This window comes from Haliotis cracherodii, unplaced genomic scaffold (assembly GCF_022045235.1).
Source record: "Haliotis cracherodii isolate W230 unplaced genomic scaffold, xgHalCrac1.p SCAF_10, whole genome shotgun sequence".
Taxonomy (NCBI): Eukaryota; Metazoa; Mollusca; class Gastropoda; order Lepetellida; family Haliotidae; genus Haliotis; species Haliotis cracherodii.
The window spans coordinates 17,851,631-17,868,465 of record NW_027266265.1 but is presented as its reverse complement, the minus strand read 5'-3'; the positions used below and the strand labels follow the sequence as shown (position 1 = coordinate 17,868,465).

General features: G+C 50.3%; 1 protein-coding gene across 1 annotated transcript in view; it reads left to right on the top strand.

Annotated features, from left to right (window-relative positions):
* LOC139447621 (conserved oligomeric Golgi complex subunit 7-like) overlaps positions 1-16,835 on the top strand; it is a 29,479-nt gene that overhangs the window by 9,691 nt on the left and 2,953 nt on the right. Inside the window, exons 10-21 of the mRNA XM_071229031.1 lie at positions 548-630; positions 1,073-1,183; positions 2,397-2,555; positions 3,696-3,750; positions 5,075-5,205; positions 6,461-6,535; positions 7,559-7,624; positions 8,435-8,576; positions 13,172-13,283; positions 14,317-14,420; positions 16,168-16,298; positions 16,738-16,821. Of these exons, the coding sequence (XP_071085132.1) occupies positions 548-630; positions 1,073-1,183; positions 2,397-2,555; positions 3,696-3,750; positions 5,075-5,205; positions 6,461-6,535; positions 7,559-7,624; positions 8,435-8,576; positions 13,172-13,283; positions 14,317-14,420; positions 16,168-16,298; positions 16,738-16,821 (1,253 nt within the window). The remainder of the gene's footprint in view (positions 1-547; positions 631-1,072; positions 1,184-2,396; positions 2,556-3,695; positions 3,751-5,074; positions 5,206-6,460; positions 6,536-7,558; positions 7,625-8,434; positions 8,577-13,171; positions 13,284-14,316; positions 14,421-16,167; positions 16,299-16,737; positions 16,822-16,835) is intronic.

The window sequence follows — 16,835 nt, the reverse complement described above, 5'->3', positions numbered from 1 at the left end:
GTAGCCCACTCCCAGCTGGTGGCAGCCAGTCCTTAGGTTAGTCTTGTAGCCCACTCCCAGCTGGTGGCAGCTAGTCCTTAGGTTAGTCTTGTAGCCCACTCCCAGGTGGTGGCAGCTAGTCCTTAGGTTAGTCTTGTAGACCACTCCCAGCAGGTGGCAGCTAGTCCTTAGGCTAGTCTTGTAGCCCAATCCCAGCTGGTGGCAGCTAGTCCTTAGGTTAGTCTTGTAGACCACTCCCAGCAGGTGGCAGCTAGTCCTTAGGTATGCTATGATTCTGTGTATCTAGATCTATTTGAAGAAAAATATGATAATTATACCACTAATAAAAAGCTGACAGATTAACTATAGTGATATGAAAGAAAGGTTGGCCCTTAACGTTTTAGAGTAGTATACATTAATAAATAAATGCATGCACCAAGTGAAACTAAGAATGGAAGAATAGACAACAGTGCAGGCTTGGGTACAGTGAAATCTGCAGTATTTCGATCACCAGGAAAGTTTGATCAAGGATGTTGAGTGTTAGAGAGATGATGCTTTGTTGCTGCAGAGTCTGCCCAGATGTACACGAAGATGTTCGAGAATATAGACCGACTGCCGCAGCTGTACAAGTACTACCACAAGTGTCACAAGGTAGGTCAAGGTCACCAGCGTCTGACGTGCCTGTAGACAGGTGAGTATGTGTTAATGAAACTGTAGGGTCAGGTAGCCTAGTGGTTAAAGTGTTCGCTCGTCACGCCATACTCACTCACTCACTAATGAAACTGTAGAACAAATTGATAAATGTGCAGAGGCAAGAAAAACCTGGTGCTCTGTTCCAAAGTGCTATCTGTTAAATCCATGTTTAGGTCTGGGGGGTACAGCAGTTGTAGCATTAACTTCACTCTTTGAAAAAAGCCATGATGACCAGCACATACACAAGAAATTACTGTAGATACAACCTCATACATGGAGGGGAATTTTCAGCAGAAACAAGATACTTTCATTCAGTGTGTGTTGTCCAAATTTCCTGAATTTTCGAGAATCAAGAATATTGTTGACCTCATTGTTGATCATTGTTGTCTCCTGGCAACAGCACCAGCTGCTGCAGGCGTGGCGGGACATCCTGGAGACGAAGCAAGACGACACTGTGGTGGTGTGGATGACCGACTTCTACGACCACCTCAGCTCCACCTGGCATTCACAGGTAGGCAAACACACTCTTGGTTCATCGTCTGGGGCAACTTAATAACTTCAGTTAAAATAGCTTCCCAGTGATGCTTGGTGTTGACAGCACCTTCGATGAGGCCTCAACTCCTTCCATGTGTCACTGGTTCGCAATCTTTCACGTGGACTAGTTATATGGTTGAGATATTGTCAGTTACCATGAAAGACTCCTTCACAGATTCCCCTGATTCACTGATGGTGTAAGACAGTGGTAGAGATTAAGGTTAGTGAGTAGTGGGGCTGGGACGGGTAACTCAGGTACTCGGGTACTTGGGTAGGGTAGGTACTGAGTAGGACTCGGGTACACACAGGACTACCTGGACCCGTGGTTAGTCACATGATATATTGTTTAATGACAAAAGTTATCTAGAACTTCATGGCTACACTACAAGTCACTAATGTTTGCATTTCTCTCTGACTATGCACACATTCCTTCTGACTTTCATATGTTTGTATTAAGATAATGTATTAGACAAATTTAGTGTATGCATGACCAGATCAGTGTATGCATACACCAGATGTGTATCTAAGTGTATTTAGCTTGGTCTGTGGTTAAACTAGTCCCAATCGTACATTTTGTATTCATCTCTTGAGACTTACAGCGGGTACCCAGGTAGGGTTGGGTAATAGGGTGTTGGGTACCCGGGTAGTAAATTTGGACTCGTCCCAACCCTAGTGAGTAGTATCAGTGTGTTTGAAATGCTATGAAGTACTACTCTTTACGAACCTTCTTCAGAGCACCAGATGTGTAAAATACGCAAAGTACATCACAATTGTGCAACTTATTTGGAGTCACTACATACAACGTGCATGAAAATGTTCAAGACCTCAAATCCACTGTGCATTATTACACACAAAAATGCCCCATCCTGCTTATTGTAACTTAGACATGTGTCATAACGTGATATAATGTATGATTGAAATGGGAAAAGAAATTTGGTTACAAATGTAAGACCACATCATTTGGATGTGGTTATGGAAATGTATGAAATGAACAAAGAGACTATGCAATCTTCAATCTGTGTACATCTTAGTATTTAAGTACAGAAATACAACAATAACCTAGATGTGTATATCACTGTTGGTTGAATAGAGGCACCTCAGAAGTCACTTGAAACAGCTTTTTCAGGTCTACTGCACATTTGGGAATATTTGTAATACACTGTCAAGGTTTACTTTTTTCTGTTGCACAGGTAAAATGGTGTGGTCAGGTGTTCAGTGACCCTGTCCCGATTGTGTGTGACCTCATGACGGAGTCACTGGCCAGTCTGGACCCTGGTCTGTCCACATGCTTTGCCAACCTGCTGTCTGAGAGAGGGGAGACGCTCGCCACTCTTACAGAACTTAAACAGGTAAATAATAGTCCGGTAACAAAGTAAAGAATGTCAGTCAGGTAAACACATTACGAGTCATTAGACAGGTCAGAAACATCTGTCTGTGGACAGGTGAGGTGAGGTGAAATGGGGTTAATGTCGCATCATGGAGGTGGTCTCGTCTGTGGACAGGTGAGGTGAGGTGAAATGGGGTTAATGTCGCATCATGGAGGTGGTCTCGTCTGTGGACAGGTGAGGTGAGGTGAAATGGGGTTAATGTCGCATCATGGAGGTGGTCTCGTCTGTGGACAGGTGAGGTGAGGTGAAATGGGGTTAATGTCGCATCATGGAGGTGGTCTCGTCTGTGGACAGGTGAGGTGAGGTGAAATGGGGTTAATGTCGCATCATGGAGGTGGTCTCGTCTGTGGACAGGTGAGGTGAGGTGAAATGGGGTTAATGTCGCATCATGGAGGTGGTCTCGTCTGTGGACAGGTGAGGTGAGGTGAAATGGGGTTAATGTCGCATCATGGAGGTGGTCTCGTCTGTGGACAGGTGAGGTGAGGTGAAATGGGGTTAATGTCGCATCATGGAGGTGGTCTCGTCTGTGGACAGGTGAGGTGAGGTGAAATGGGGTTAATGTCGCATCATGGAGGTGGTCTCGTCTGTGGACAGGTGAGGTTAGGTGAAATGGGGTTAATGTCGCATCATGGAGGTGGTCTCGTCTGTGGACAGGTGAGGTGAGGTGAAATGGGGTTAATGTCGCGTCGTGTAGGCGGTCTCGTCTGTGGACAGGTGAGGTGAGGTGAAATGGGGTTAATGTCGCATCATGGAGGTGTTCTCGTCTGTGGACAGCTTCACATTAGACAGCTAAACAAGATTAGACTTGTGGACATCAGTAGACAGGCAAACAACATAAAACAAGTTGAGACAAGCTGATGCAGATCCAAAATTGAAAAAAATATACCTTTTTGTATTCAATATTGTCAAAGGTTCGAATGAAAACTGGTTTGTTTTTATCTAATATATTTTTTTTCCCACTATTTTGTCACAAATGGCCCTGATTGACTTCTGTCACTTCTACAACTACATTAAATGACCAAATGCAGTCTCTCCTATTTTCCTGATCAGTTTAAGTGATGCCAGCAAGTATTGCCTGAGTGTCCATGTGTCCTGTTGCAGATATCAGAGAGATTCGCCAAGAGTATTGAGAGTGCAGTGGAAGTGCATATGACAGGTGAGGCACACGTTTGATATATTTACAGTCATTCAGTACTAAATGCGTACATTATATCACATATGTGCTTGGGTAGACACGGTAGACGCGGTAGACACCAAATTAGCCCACAGCCAATTTCAAATTAGTAACTTTGGATGCAACTATAATATGTTGACTGTTTATAGAACTTTATGTTTGGTTTCTCTGCAGTGATACATATTTTGGAAGTCCTTATGTATGATTTAACAGCAGCATACATTGCCATTCCTTTATTGTTTCAATCGGTATTGACCATAACAGTGGAAAGCCATGAGTGAATATCTCCCTTGTCTTGTAGACTCCCTCCCCCATGTATCCAGGAGAGACTGCTGCAGACAGTGTACACCCCCTACAGGCCATATCTACTACTGTACTGATTATCTCCCTTGTCTTGAGGCCGTATCTACTGATGTACTGATTATCTCCCTTGTCTTGTAGACTCCTTCTCCCATGTATCCAGCCTGGAGAGACTGCTGCAGACAGTGTACGCCCCCTACAGGCCGTACCTACTGATGTACTGATTATCTCCCTTGTCTTGTAGACTCCTTCTCCCATGTATCCAGCCTGGAGAGACTGCTGCAGACAGTGTACACCCCCTACAGGCCGTATCTACTACTGTGCTGATTATCTCCCTTGTCTTGTAGACTCCCTCCCCCATGTATCCAGCCTGGAGAGACTGCTGCAGACAGTGTATGCCCCCTACAGGCCGTATCTACTACTGTACTGATTATCTCCCTTGTCTTGTAGACTCCCTCCCCCATGTATCCAGCCTGGAGAGACTGCTGCAGACAGTGTATGCCCCCTACAGGCCGTATCTACTACTGTACTGATTATCTCCCTTGTCTTGTAGACTCCCTCCCCCATGTATCTAGCCTGGAGAGACTGCTGCAGACAGTGTACGCCCCCTACAGGCCGTATCTACTACTGTACTGATTATCTCCCTTGTCTCTTAGACTCCCTCCCCAATGTATCTAGCCTGGAGAGACTGCTGCAGACAGTGTACGCCCCCTACAGGCCGTACCTACTGATGTACTGATTATCTCCCTTGTCTTGAGGCCATATCTACTACTGTACTGATTATCTCCCTTGTCTTGTAGACTCCCTCCCCCATGTATCCAACCTGGAGAGACTGCTGCAGACAGTGTACGCCCCCTACAGGCCGTATCTACTACTGTACTGATTATCTCCCATGTCTTGTAGACTCCCTCCTCCATATATCTAGCCTGGAGAGACTGCTGCAGACAGTGTACGCCCCCTACAGGCCGTATCTATTGATGTACTGATTATCTCCCTTGTCTTGTAGACTCCTTCTCCCATGTATCCAGCCTGGAGAGACTGCTGCAGACAGTGTACGCCCCCTACAGGCCGTACCTTTTGAAATACAAGACCTTCGAGGAGGTTCAGCTTTGCAATGATCTCAACAACATCAGGCTGGTTTGTAGCATTGTTAATTATCACTTCCAATTTGCAGCAAAAACAAATGTTACTTCTGTCAATGCACTGGACTCTTGAGAAAGATTATCGTAGTTTTAGCATCGTGTTAGAATATCACATGAAAGTATGATAAGTCTCAAGCTTGTGTAAACGACACTCAGCTCTTCATAATTTCAAAAGAGATTGTGTTAAACATAGCCTTCTTCACTGTCCCATCACTATCAAATCCCAGAACGAGTCCTCTGATGATGAACAGGCTTGATGCACAACTTTGATGTGGGTTTCATGTAAAAACACAAAACAGGATTCTCCTATGTTGCTTGGTTTGTGAGATACTTTCCATAATGATGTTGTACAGAGAGATACACTATCACTGGTTTGTGTGCGAAAAGGGCACCCATAAAGACTCGGGTTACAATTGGTCTTCAGTCTTGTCACAAGATGTGACCAAATAGATGGGGTGGTCAGGCTTGCTGACTTGGATGATGCAATGTCATTGTATCCCAACTGCATAGATCGATGCTCATTATGTCAATCACTGGATTGTCTGGTCCAGACTCGATTATTTACAGACCACCGTCACATGGCTGTAATTTATAACTAAAACACAAACAAAGCAAAAAAAGCGCATATTTGTATAAAATGTTACTTTTGGCTTCCAAATATATAGTTTGGACAGATGGTTCCTGTAAGATCTGTGCTTCATGCTGCAACCCATGCTTGCTGTAAAAAGCGACTATGCTTGTCATAAAAGGCGACTAACAGGATCAGGTGATCAGGCTCGCTTGTGGGTTTCACCAAAGTGGTAAACGTCTGAGACCCGCATCATTTTGGGCTTTCCTCCAACATTAAGCTGACACACCATGATATAACTCAAATATTGTTATAAGCGGTGTTAAACCCAACTCACTCACTCGCTCAGGCTCGCTCACTTGGTTGATGCATGTCATCGTATCCCAACTGCATGGATCTATGCTCATGATGTCAATCACTGGATTCTCTGGTCCAGACTTGATTATTTACAGATCGCCATCATATAGCTGAAATATTGCTGAGTGTAGTGTTAAACAACAAATAAACAAACAAACATTTATGTCCTATTTCATTATCACTGTCAAGATCAAGTCATGAAGGTTTCACCCAAGCAGTCAAACCTTGTTGACTTGTTGCTTGGAACCCTCCTCCAAACAACAGACCACTCTGAGTGATGCATGTCCACCTCTTCAGCCGACTGACCACTGTTATTTTATTACAGGACCATGAGGAGGTGATGGACACAGTCCAGCTTCTCGGGGAATCAGTTAACAAACTCTTCCATTCAGCCAATGAGGTGAGAGATCAGGGTTTCACGCGACACAAAATTGTGCGTCCAGTACACACAAATATTGAGATCGGACGCAGAAGAAGAATATACTGTGTCCTGAAGGACACACAATAATATTCATTGTACCTACAGTGTATCAAAAGCAGCTATGGGTGTCTGTCATGTGATCCATCAGTCATGACCTCTGTCCACATGATCATTGATTCATTCCAGGCTCTAAGGAAATTTAGGGTGGTCGGGTAGCCTAGTGGTTAAAGCGTTCGCTCGTCACGCCGAAGACCCGGGTTCGATTCCTGACATGGGTACTATGTGTGAGGCCTATTTCTGGTGACCCCCGCCGTGATATTGCTGGAATATTGCTAAAAGCGGCGTAAAACCATACTCACTCACTCACTCACTAAGGAAATTTACAAAATGTACAGAACCCTGCGCAACATCATTAGTTTATTGCCTGCAAGGACCCTTGGATTAATCAAGGTAAAACTCTCAGAGAAAGTGCTGCATGCATTTTTCTGTGTATCATTGATAGTTTAAGGGTACATACAATGCCTGGGCTGTATTCTATCCCTTGTTCGGCTGTCCATATTCCCATCTCCCACACGCCTTGAATTTCTATTTCCACTTAAAATAATAAAAAGTTTTCTTGTCTCAATTTTCCCCACCACTTTGGAAATTTATGTCCTGTTTTGATAATAAAATACTCCGACAGTTGCATATTAAAAAAAACCCAGGTCAGCTTGATCTTCATTTTCATCATAAATTAATTTAAGAGCTGTTACCAAGTGTGGTTTTTCTTTGTTTCGCTTGCTTTCTTGCTGGTTGAGGTTCGAGATGAAAACCACATAAAAAATTAATAAAAAATTATTGGTGTGTCCTGAATGCATTAACACATGTGGATACAGTCAAGACATTTTTAAGGTTATGTGACATTAATGGTGTAGCAAGGTTATGTTTTGTATAGGGTGTGTTTACATGTGTATGTAGTTGTTGTCAGTGTCTGCATGACATATGTTTTATTGTGTGTTTCAGGCAAATGACAGATGTCAGAAACTAACAAATGGGTTTGGTTACGTCAGCCTCCTTGAGGCTAACAAGGTAAGACTGGTTTACCTACAAGCAAGGGTCACAGTGATCTCATATATGAGGTCAAGGTCATTCTAGGCTAATTTGGAACAGTTTTTTAGGATTAGATGACGTGAATGGTTGCAAATGTTACTGGCCTCTGTTGTGTAATGCCATCTTGATAGAGCTGTGATATTAATGACTGAAACATACAATATGTAATAGGTATGGACACTTGACATTTCTTGAGGCACTGAGAGTTTCCGGTTGCTTCATTTTCTAGGACAAGTTTTGTAATTATAATGAAGAATCGCCTATCAAAGTTGATAACATAATGGAAATGTTCTAATGCTATTTATTCCATCAAAAGACCACCTCCGTGGTCTAGTAGTAGAGCGCCGCCTGGAGAGCGGAAGGTCCAGGGTTCAGTCCCCTGCAACGTCATACCAGAAGATGTTAAATGATGGTACTTGCTGTTACCCTGTCTGGCACTCGGCATTTAGGGGCTAAACAAGGACTGGTCGGCTCAGAGTCGGTATACTGTGTCTGAGTGGGGTATTCATGTTAAACTGTGGCATGGTATCTCAGTGTGCAAGCACTATTAATCTGCATCAGTCCTGACTAGTACAAGCAGCCACACACACGTGCATGCACATCACGACATAAGTGCAATAATCTTGGATGCAACGTTAAACCCCATTTCACCTCACTCACTCTCTCTCTCTCTCTCTCTCTCTCTCTCTCTCTCTCTCTCTCTCTCTCACGCACTCACTCACTCTTTTATCTCTCACTCCTTTTTGTACTTGTTTGTTTTAAATAAAGTGTCTTGATTCTACTCTCCAGACATATTTCACCAGCTATTGCCGAGAGTTCCGTCGAGTGCTGATCAATATTCGTGAGAAGTGCCGCACAAGTCCCAGCGAGGACCCGGACTGGGAGGACTGGTCTCACTTCCAGCACTCGCTGCGCATCATACAGACCACCGGTCAGTCCCACACTGCCCCACAGTCATGTAGGGGAGCTGGACCTATGACATGCTGATGGCAGTAGTTGGTCACAGGTTAACATGGTTCAGTACCTAACTTGCAGTGAACTGAAATGAATCAGTTTGGTAAATTCCAAGTTGTTCCTATCTGAATTTTGTCAGTCTCTTCAATCAGAAATCATTGTAGGGTGTGGTCTATGTCATAATGTTAGTTTGGTTTAACAAGTCCCTTTGTTCACTCAAGGCTGAAACCCTGGTGTGTCCGCATGGTTGGTGCCTTCTTCTGACCCCTGAACATCGTGGTTAGAATAGGTCTTCAGCAACCCATGCTTGCCTTAAAAGGCAATAATGCTTGTCGTAAAAGGTGACTAAAGGAATCAGGTGGTCAGATTCGCTGACTTGGTTGATGCATGTCATCATATCCCAATCCAGTGGATGGATGCTCACTGGATTGTCTGGTCCAGACTCAATTATTTACAAACCGCCATCATATAGCTAGAATCTTGCTGAGTGTGGCATTAAACAACAAACAAGCAAACATGTCTCCTTGTGTGTCCCCCACTGACCCCTGTCTCCTTGTTTGTGTCCCCCACTGACCCCTGTCTCCCCTGTGTGTCCCCCATTGACCCCCCTGTGTGTCCCCCACTGACCCCTGACCCCCCTGTGTGTCCCCCACTGACCCCTGTCTCCCCTGTGTGTCCCCCACTGACCCCTGTCTCCTTGTGTGTATCCCCCCTGACCCCCCTGTGTGTCCCCCACTGACCCCTGTCTCCCCCTGTGTGTCCCCCACTGACCCCTGTCTCCCCTGTGTGTCCCCCATTGACCCCCCTGTGTGTCCCCCACTGACCCCTGACCCCCCTGTGTGTCCCCCACTGACCCCTGTCTCCCCTGTGTGTCCCCCACTGACCCCTGTCTCCTTGTGTGTATCCCCCCTGACCCCCCTGTGTGTCCCCCACTGACCCCTGTCTCCCCCTGTGTGTCCCCCACTGACCCCTCTCTCCCCTGTGTGTCCCCCACTGACCCCTGTCTCCCCTGTGTGTGTCCCCCACTGACCCCTGTCTCCCCAGTGTGTCCCCCATTGACCCCCCTGTGTGTCCCCCACTGACCCCTGTCTCCCCCTGTGTGTCCCCCACTGACCCCTCTCTCCCCGTGTGTGTCCCCCACTGACCCCTCTCTCCCCTGTGTGTCCCCCATTGACCCCCCTGTGTGTCCCCCACTGACCCCTGTCTCCCCCTGTGTGTCCCCCACTGACCCCTGTCTCTCCTGTGTGTGTCCCCCACTGACCCCTCTCTCCCCTGTGTGTCCCCCATTGACCCCCCTGTGTGTCCCCCACTGACCCCTGTCTCCCCCTGTGTGTCCCCCACTGACCCCTGTCTCCCCCTGTGTGTCCCCCACTGACCCCTGTCTCCCCGTGTGTCCCCCACCGACCCCTGTCTCCCCTGTGTGTCCCCCACTGACCCCTGTCTCCCCTGTGTGTGTCCCCCACTGACCCCTGTCTCCCCCTGTGTGTCCCCCATTGACCCCTGTCTCCCCTGTGTGTCCCCCACTGACCCCCCTGTGTGTCCCCCATTGACCCCTGTCTCCCCTGTGTGTGTCCCCCACTGACCCCTGTCTCCCCCCGTGTGTCCCCCACTGACCCCTGTCTCCCCTGTGTGTCCCCCACTGACCCCTGTCTCCTTGTGTGTATCCCCCCTGACCCCCCTGTGTGTCCCCCACTGACCCCTGTCTCCCCCTGTGTGTCCCCCACTGACCCCTCTCTCCCCTGTGTGTCCCCCACTGACCCCTGTCTCCCCTGTGTGTCCCCCACTGACCCCTGTCTCCCCAGTGTGTCCCCCATTGACCCCCCTGTGTGTCCCCCACTGACCCCTGTCTCCCCTGTGTGTCCCCCACTGACCCCTGTCTCCCCAGTGTGTCCCCCATTGACCCCCCTGTGTGTCCCCCACTGACCCCTGTCTCCCCCTGTGTGTCCCCCACTGACCCCTCTCTCCCCGTGTGTGTCCCCCACTGACCCCTCTCTCCCCTGTGTGTCCCCCATTGACCCCCCTGTGTGTCCCCCACTGACCCCTGTCTCCCCCTGTGTGTCCCCCACTGACCCCTGTCTCTCCTGTGTGTGTCCCCCACTGACCCCTCTCTCCCCTGTGTGTCCCCCACTGACCCCCCTGTGTGTCCCCCACTGACCCCTGTCTCCCCCTGTGTGTCCCCCACTGACCCCTGTCTCCCCCTGTGTGTCCCCCACTGACCCCTGTCTCCCCGTGTGTCCCCCACCGACCCCTGTCTCCCCTGTGTGTCCCCCACTGACCCCTGTCTCCCCTGTGTGTGTCCCCCACTGACCCCTGTCTCCCCCTGTGTGTCCCCCATTGACCCCTGTCTCCCCTGTGTGTCCCCCACTGACCCCCCTGTGTGTCCCCCATTGACCCCTGTCTCCCCTGTGTGTGTCCCCCACTGACCCCTGTCTCCCCCCGTGTGTCCCCCACTGACCCCTGTCTCTCCTGTGTGTGTCCCCCACTGACCCCTCTCTCCCCTGTGTGTCCCCCATTGACCCCCATGTGTGTCCCCCACTGACCCCTGTCTCCCCCTGTGTGTCCCCCACTGACCCCTGTCTCCCCCTGTGTGTCCCCCACTGACTCCTGTCTCCCCCTGTGTGTCCCCCACCGACCCCTGTCTCCCCCTGTGTGTCCCCCACTGACTCCTGTCTCCCCCTGTGTGTCCCCCACTGACTCCTGTCTCCCCTGTGTCCCCAACCGACCCCTGTCTCCCCTGTGTGTCCCCCACTGACTCCTGTCTCCCCCTGTGTGTCCCCCACCGACCCCTGTCTCCCCCTGTGTCCCCAACCGACCCCTGTCTCCCCTGTGTGTCCCCCACTGACCCTTGTCTCCCCTGTGTGTCCCCCACTGACCCCCCTGTGTGTCCCCCACTGACTCCTGTCTCGCCCTGTGTGTCCCCCATTGACCCCTGTCTTCCCCTGTGTGTCCCCCACTGACCCCTGTCTCCCCCTGTGTGTCCCCCACCGACCCCTGTCTCCCCCTGTGTCCCCAACCGACCCCTGTCTCCCCTGTGTGTCCCCCACTGACCCTTGTCTCCCCTGTGTGTCCCCCACTGACCCCCCTGTGTGTCCCCCACTGACTCCTGTCTCGCCCTGTGTGTCCCCCATTGACCCCTGTCTCCCCCTGTGTGTCCCCCACTGACCCCTGTCTCCCCCTGTGTGTCCCCCACTGACCCCTGTCTCCCCTGTGTGTGTCCCCCACTGACCCCTGTCTCCCCCTGTGTGTCCCCCATTGACCCCTGTCACCCCCTGTGTGTCCCCCATTGACCCCTGTCTCCCCCTGTGTGTCCCCCACTGACGCCTGTCTCCCCCTGTGTGTCCCCCATTGACCCTTGTCTCCCCTGTGTGTGTCCCCCACTGACCCCTGTCTCCCCTGTGTGTCCCCCACTGACTCCTGTCTCCCCCTGTGTGTCCCCCACCGATCCGTCTCCCCCTGTGTCCCCAACCGACCCCTGTCTCCCCTGTGTGTCCCCCACTGACCCTTGTCTCCCCTGTGTATCCCCCCCTGACCCCCCTGTGTGTCCCCCACTGACTCCTGTCTCGCCCTGTGTGTCCCCCATTGACCCCTGTCTTCCCCTGTGTGTCCCCCACTGACCCCTGTCTCCCCCTGTGTGTCCCCCACCGACCCCTGTCTCCCCCTGTGTCCCCAACCGACCCCTGTCTCCCCTGTGTGTCCCCCACTGACCCTTGTCTCCCCTGTGTGTCCCCCACTGACCCCCCTGTGTGTCCCCCACTGACTCCTGTCTCGCCCTGTGTGTCCCCCATTGACCCCTGTCTCCCCCTGTGTGTCCCCCACTGACCCCTGTCTCCCCCTGTGTGTCCCCCACTGACCCCTGTCTCCCCTGTGTGTGTCCCCCACTGACCCCTGTCTCCCCCTGTGTGTCCCCCATTGACCCCTGTCTCCCCCTGTGTGTCCCCCATTGACCCCTGTCTCCCCCTGTGTGTCCCCCACTGACGCCTGTCTCCCCCTGTGTGTCCCCCATTGACCCTAGTCTCCCCTGTGTGTGTCCCCCACTGACCCCTTTCTCCCCTGTGTGTGTCCCCCACTGACCCCTGTCTCCCCCTGTGTGTCCCCCATTGACCCCTGTCTCCCCTGTGTGTCCCCCACTGACCCCCCTGTGTGTCCCCCATTGACCCATGTCTCCCCTGTGTGTGTCCCCCACTGACCCCTGTCTCCCCCCGTGTGTCCCCCACTGACCCCTGTCTCCCCTGTGTGTGTCCCCCACTGACCCCTGTCTCCCCCTGTGTGTCCCCCATTGACCCCTGTCTCCCCCTGTGTGTCCCCCATTGACCCCTGTCTCCCCCTGTCTCCCCCTGTGTGTCCCCACTGACGCCTGTCTCCCCCTGTGTGTCCCCCATTGACCCCTGTCTCCCCTGTGTGTCCCCCACTGACCCCCCTGTGTGTCCCCCACTGACCCCTGTCTCCCCCTGTGTGTCCCCCACTGACGCCTGTCTCCCCCTGTGTGTCCCCCACTGACCCCTGTGTCCCCCATTGACCCCTGTCTCCCCCTGTGTGTTCCCCACTGACGCCTGTCTCCCCTGTGTGTTGCAGGTGATCTGATACAGCATGTGGAGGAGCTGGACCAGCACATCATCAGCTGTGTCCTACACACAGTCGGCAAAACTGTTGGGGCGTCCTCCCCAAGCAAGGATGCTGACAAGAGGTGCAGTAGGACTCCTTCATCTCACAACAGCTTAAGAATCCTATAAAAAGGACTGTATGAAATATAAGACCAATCTCTACTTAAGTGCATTAAGACGTAGCTGCAGCCTTGTTAAATAATTCACCTCTGACTTGATACCCTTCAGATTGTTATTCCAGGACTATATCACTAAGGTCATCATTATAATAATGTATCACACAGCATGTCAGCAGAGCAATGCAGGTGCTAGACATTTACCACTTTGGGAAATCCACAAGCATTGGTATTGAGCTGACAAACCTAGAAACATCCAAGGTGAATGTGGGATTCACGCCAGTGATCATTTGATTTGAGCACTACAATAGGATGCAACTCGGCACAGTAAATGTGGTGACAAAAGCAATGAGCCACCCACACCAAGTAAAATTAATAAGATACATTATCATACCTCCATGTCAGAATGATGACATCCCTTATACCCCGCCATGGACAAGACTGCACATGGATTTCTGAGGGGCAGAAGAAATCTCTTTTACCCCCCTTCAAAGCCAAAAAATGCATGCAATCTGAGTCCATGAAAGTCATGTGACATAGCATAAGTTGTTAAACTGAGTTTAATCGAACTGCTGATTTCTATCTTATTTCAATTTGTTTTAATTCTTTTGAAATGTGATATTAAAACATGTCGGTAAGATAAACTTGTCGTAGCAGGATCACTCGGGGTACATAGGGTTTTTATGCATCCCGCATTAGATTTTATACCACAGGCTGGTATACCCCGGAATATGAGCCGGTATAAAACCTAACAAGGGACACATAAAACCCAATGTACCGGTACCATGAGTGATCCTACTACAACTTATGATGTCTGATGATGTCTTGAGGTGGTGTGTTCACTCTGCTAATGCCTTGCGGTGAAGACAGTGTGAGAACTGCATCCTGGAGAACAGGTGTCTGCAGTGTAAGAACCCCACACACTCAGTAGGATGAATGTATGGTCTCTGTGTCAGTTTTTGTGTTCCTTTGCTGTCATGCGCTGTTTTTTTAACCACAGACTGAGTCAGCGCCGACACACCCTGTCGTTCCAGGCAGCACTGTTCCTGTCGAGTGAGGATGAGGTGTCTGCACTGGAGCAGCTGGTCACCAGTCTGGAGGAAGGTGGGTGGGTCAGGGTGTACACAGGGGGTCACCTGTCTGGGGGAATGTGGGTCAGGGTGTACACTAGGGGTCACCTGTCTGGAGGAATGTGGGTCAGGGCGTACACTAGGGGTCACCTGTCTGGAGAAGGTGGGTGGGTCAGGGTGTACACTAGGGGTCACCTGTCTGGAGGAATGTGGGTGGGTCAGGGTGTACACTAGGGGTCACCTGTCTGGAGGAATGTGGGTTGGTCAGGGTGTTCACTAGGGGTCACCTGTCTGGAGGAATGTGGGTGGGTCAGGGTGTACACTAGGGGTCACCTGTCTGGAGGAATGTGGGTGGGTCAGGGTGTACACTAGGGGTCACCTGTCTGGAGGAAGGTGGGTTGGTCAGGGTGTTCACTAGGGGTCACCTGTCTGGAGGAATGTGGGTGGGTCAGGGTGTACACTAGGGGTCACCAGTCTGGAGGAATGTGGGTGGGTCAGGGTGTACACAGGGGGTCACCTGTCTGGAGGAATGTGGGTGGGTCAGGGTGTACACTATGGGTCACCAGTCTGGAGAAAGGTGGGTGGGTCAGGGTGTACACTAGGGGTCACCTGTCTGGAGGAATGTGGGTAGGTCAGGGTGTACACTAGGGTCACCTGTCTGGAGGAATGTGGGTCAGGGTGTACACCAGGGGTCACCTGTCTGGAGGAAGGTGGGTGGGTCAGGGTGTACACTAGGGGTCACCTGCCTGGAGGAATATGGGTCAGGGTGTACACTAGGGGTCACCTGTCTGGAGTAAGGTGGGTTGGTCAGGGTGTTCACTAGGGGGCACCTGCCTGGAGGAATGTGGGTTAGGGTGTACACCAGGGGTCACCTGTCTGGAGGAATGTGGGTGGGTCAGGGTGTACACTAGGGGTCACCTGTCTGGAGGAATGTGGGTCAGGGTGTACACTAGGGGTCACCTGTCTGGAGGAAGGTGGGTTGGTCAGGGTGTTCACTAGGGCTCACCTGTCTGGAGGAATGTGGGTCAGGGTGTACACTAGGGTCACCTGTCTGGAGGAAGGTGGGTGGGTCAGGGTGTTCACTAGGGGTCACCTGTCTGGAGGAATGTGGGTGGGTCAGGGTGTACACTAGGGGTCACCTGTCTGGAGGAATGTGGGTGGGTCAGGGTGTACACTAGGGGTCACCAGTCTGGAGGAAGGTGGGTGGGTCAGGGTGTTCACTAGGGCTCACCTGTCTGGAGGAAGGTGGGTCAGGGTGTACACTAGGGGTCACCAGTCTGGAGGAAGGTGGGTGGGTCAGGGTGTACACTAGGGGTCACTGTCTGGGGGAATGTGGATGGGTCAGGGTGTACACTAGGGGTCACTGTCTGGGGGAAGGTGGGTGGGTCAGGGTGTACACTAGGGGTCACCTGTCTGAGAAAGGTGGCTAGTTGAGAGTGTAGACTTTGGGAGACCACTGGGGGCATTTTACTACCATTCTCCACACGTCTTAGCAAGTTACAAGTGGGTTATTTTATATGGTACCCATAGACTAATTTAAGAAATAATTTTGCTTTGACAACTCAGAAAAGTGATAACCTTATGACAATAGAGGGCTGCTGTCAATGGTAGCTGAAGTGAGATTAGTCCATCATCTCAAAGTAAATCCATTCAATATATTTTAATAAATTGGTATGAAAGCTCATACATTCACTGATTGCTTGTCTACTGACTTCCCAGTGTGCGTCCCATGTGGTAGGATGTTGAGGTGTGAATAATGAGTTGCTCTCTTGCGTCTACAGGTGACACGCCCTCCGTGCTAACAGAGATCATGTCCGACATGAGCAAGCTGAGTGAGGAGGTGCACAAGTTTGGATTTGACATCGTGTTTGCCCAGCTGAAGAGATATCTCAGCAACCTGGCCAACATGGAGGTAAAACATTGTCTTCAGTTTCCCTGTCTTCGGTAAACATTGAACCCCATTTCACCTCACATCCCTATCCTCAATAAACATTAAACCCCTTTTTACCTCACCATCCTTGATAAACATTAAACCCCATTTCACCTCACATCCCTATCCTCAATAAACATTAAACCCCTTTTCACCTCACCATCCTTGATAAACATTAAACCCTATTTCACCTCACCATCCTTGATAAACATTAAACCAATTTTCACCTCACCATCCTTGATAAACATTAAACCACATTTCACCTCACCATTTCCAATAACATTAAACCTCATTTCACCTCACCATTCCCAATATACATTAAACCCTATTTCACCTCCCCATTTCCAATAAACATTAAACCCCATTTCACCTCACCATTCTCACATTTCTCACAGATCAAATCACGAACTTGATGTTTCAGATATGGACTTCCCGGTCAGCTGGTGGGGCCATGACCTCTGACCTCCCAACCTTCAGCCTTTCACCCCAGGAGTACATCACCAAGGTCAGCACTCCTGC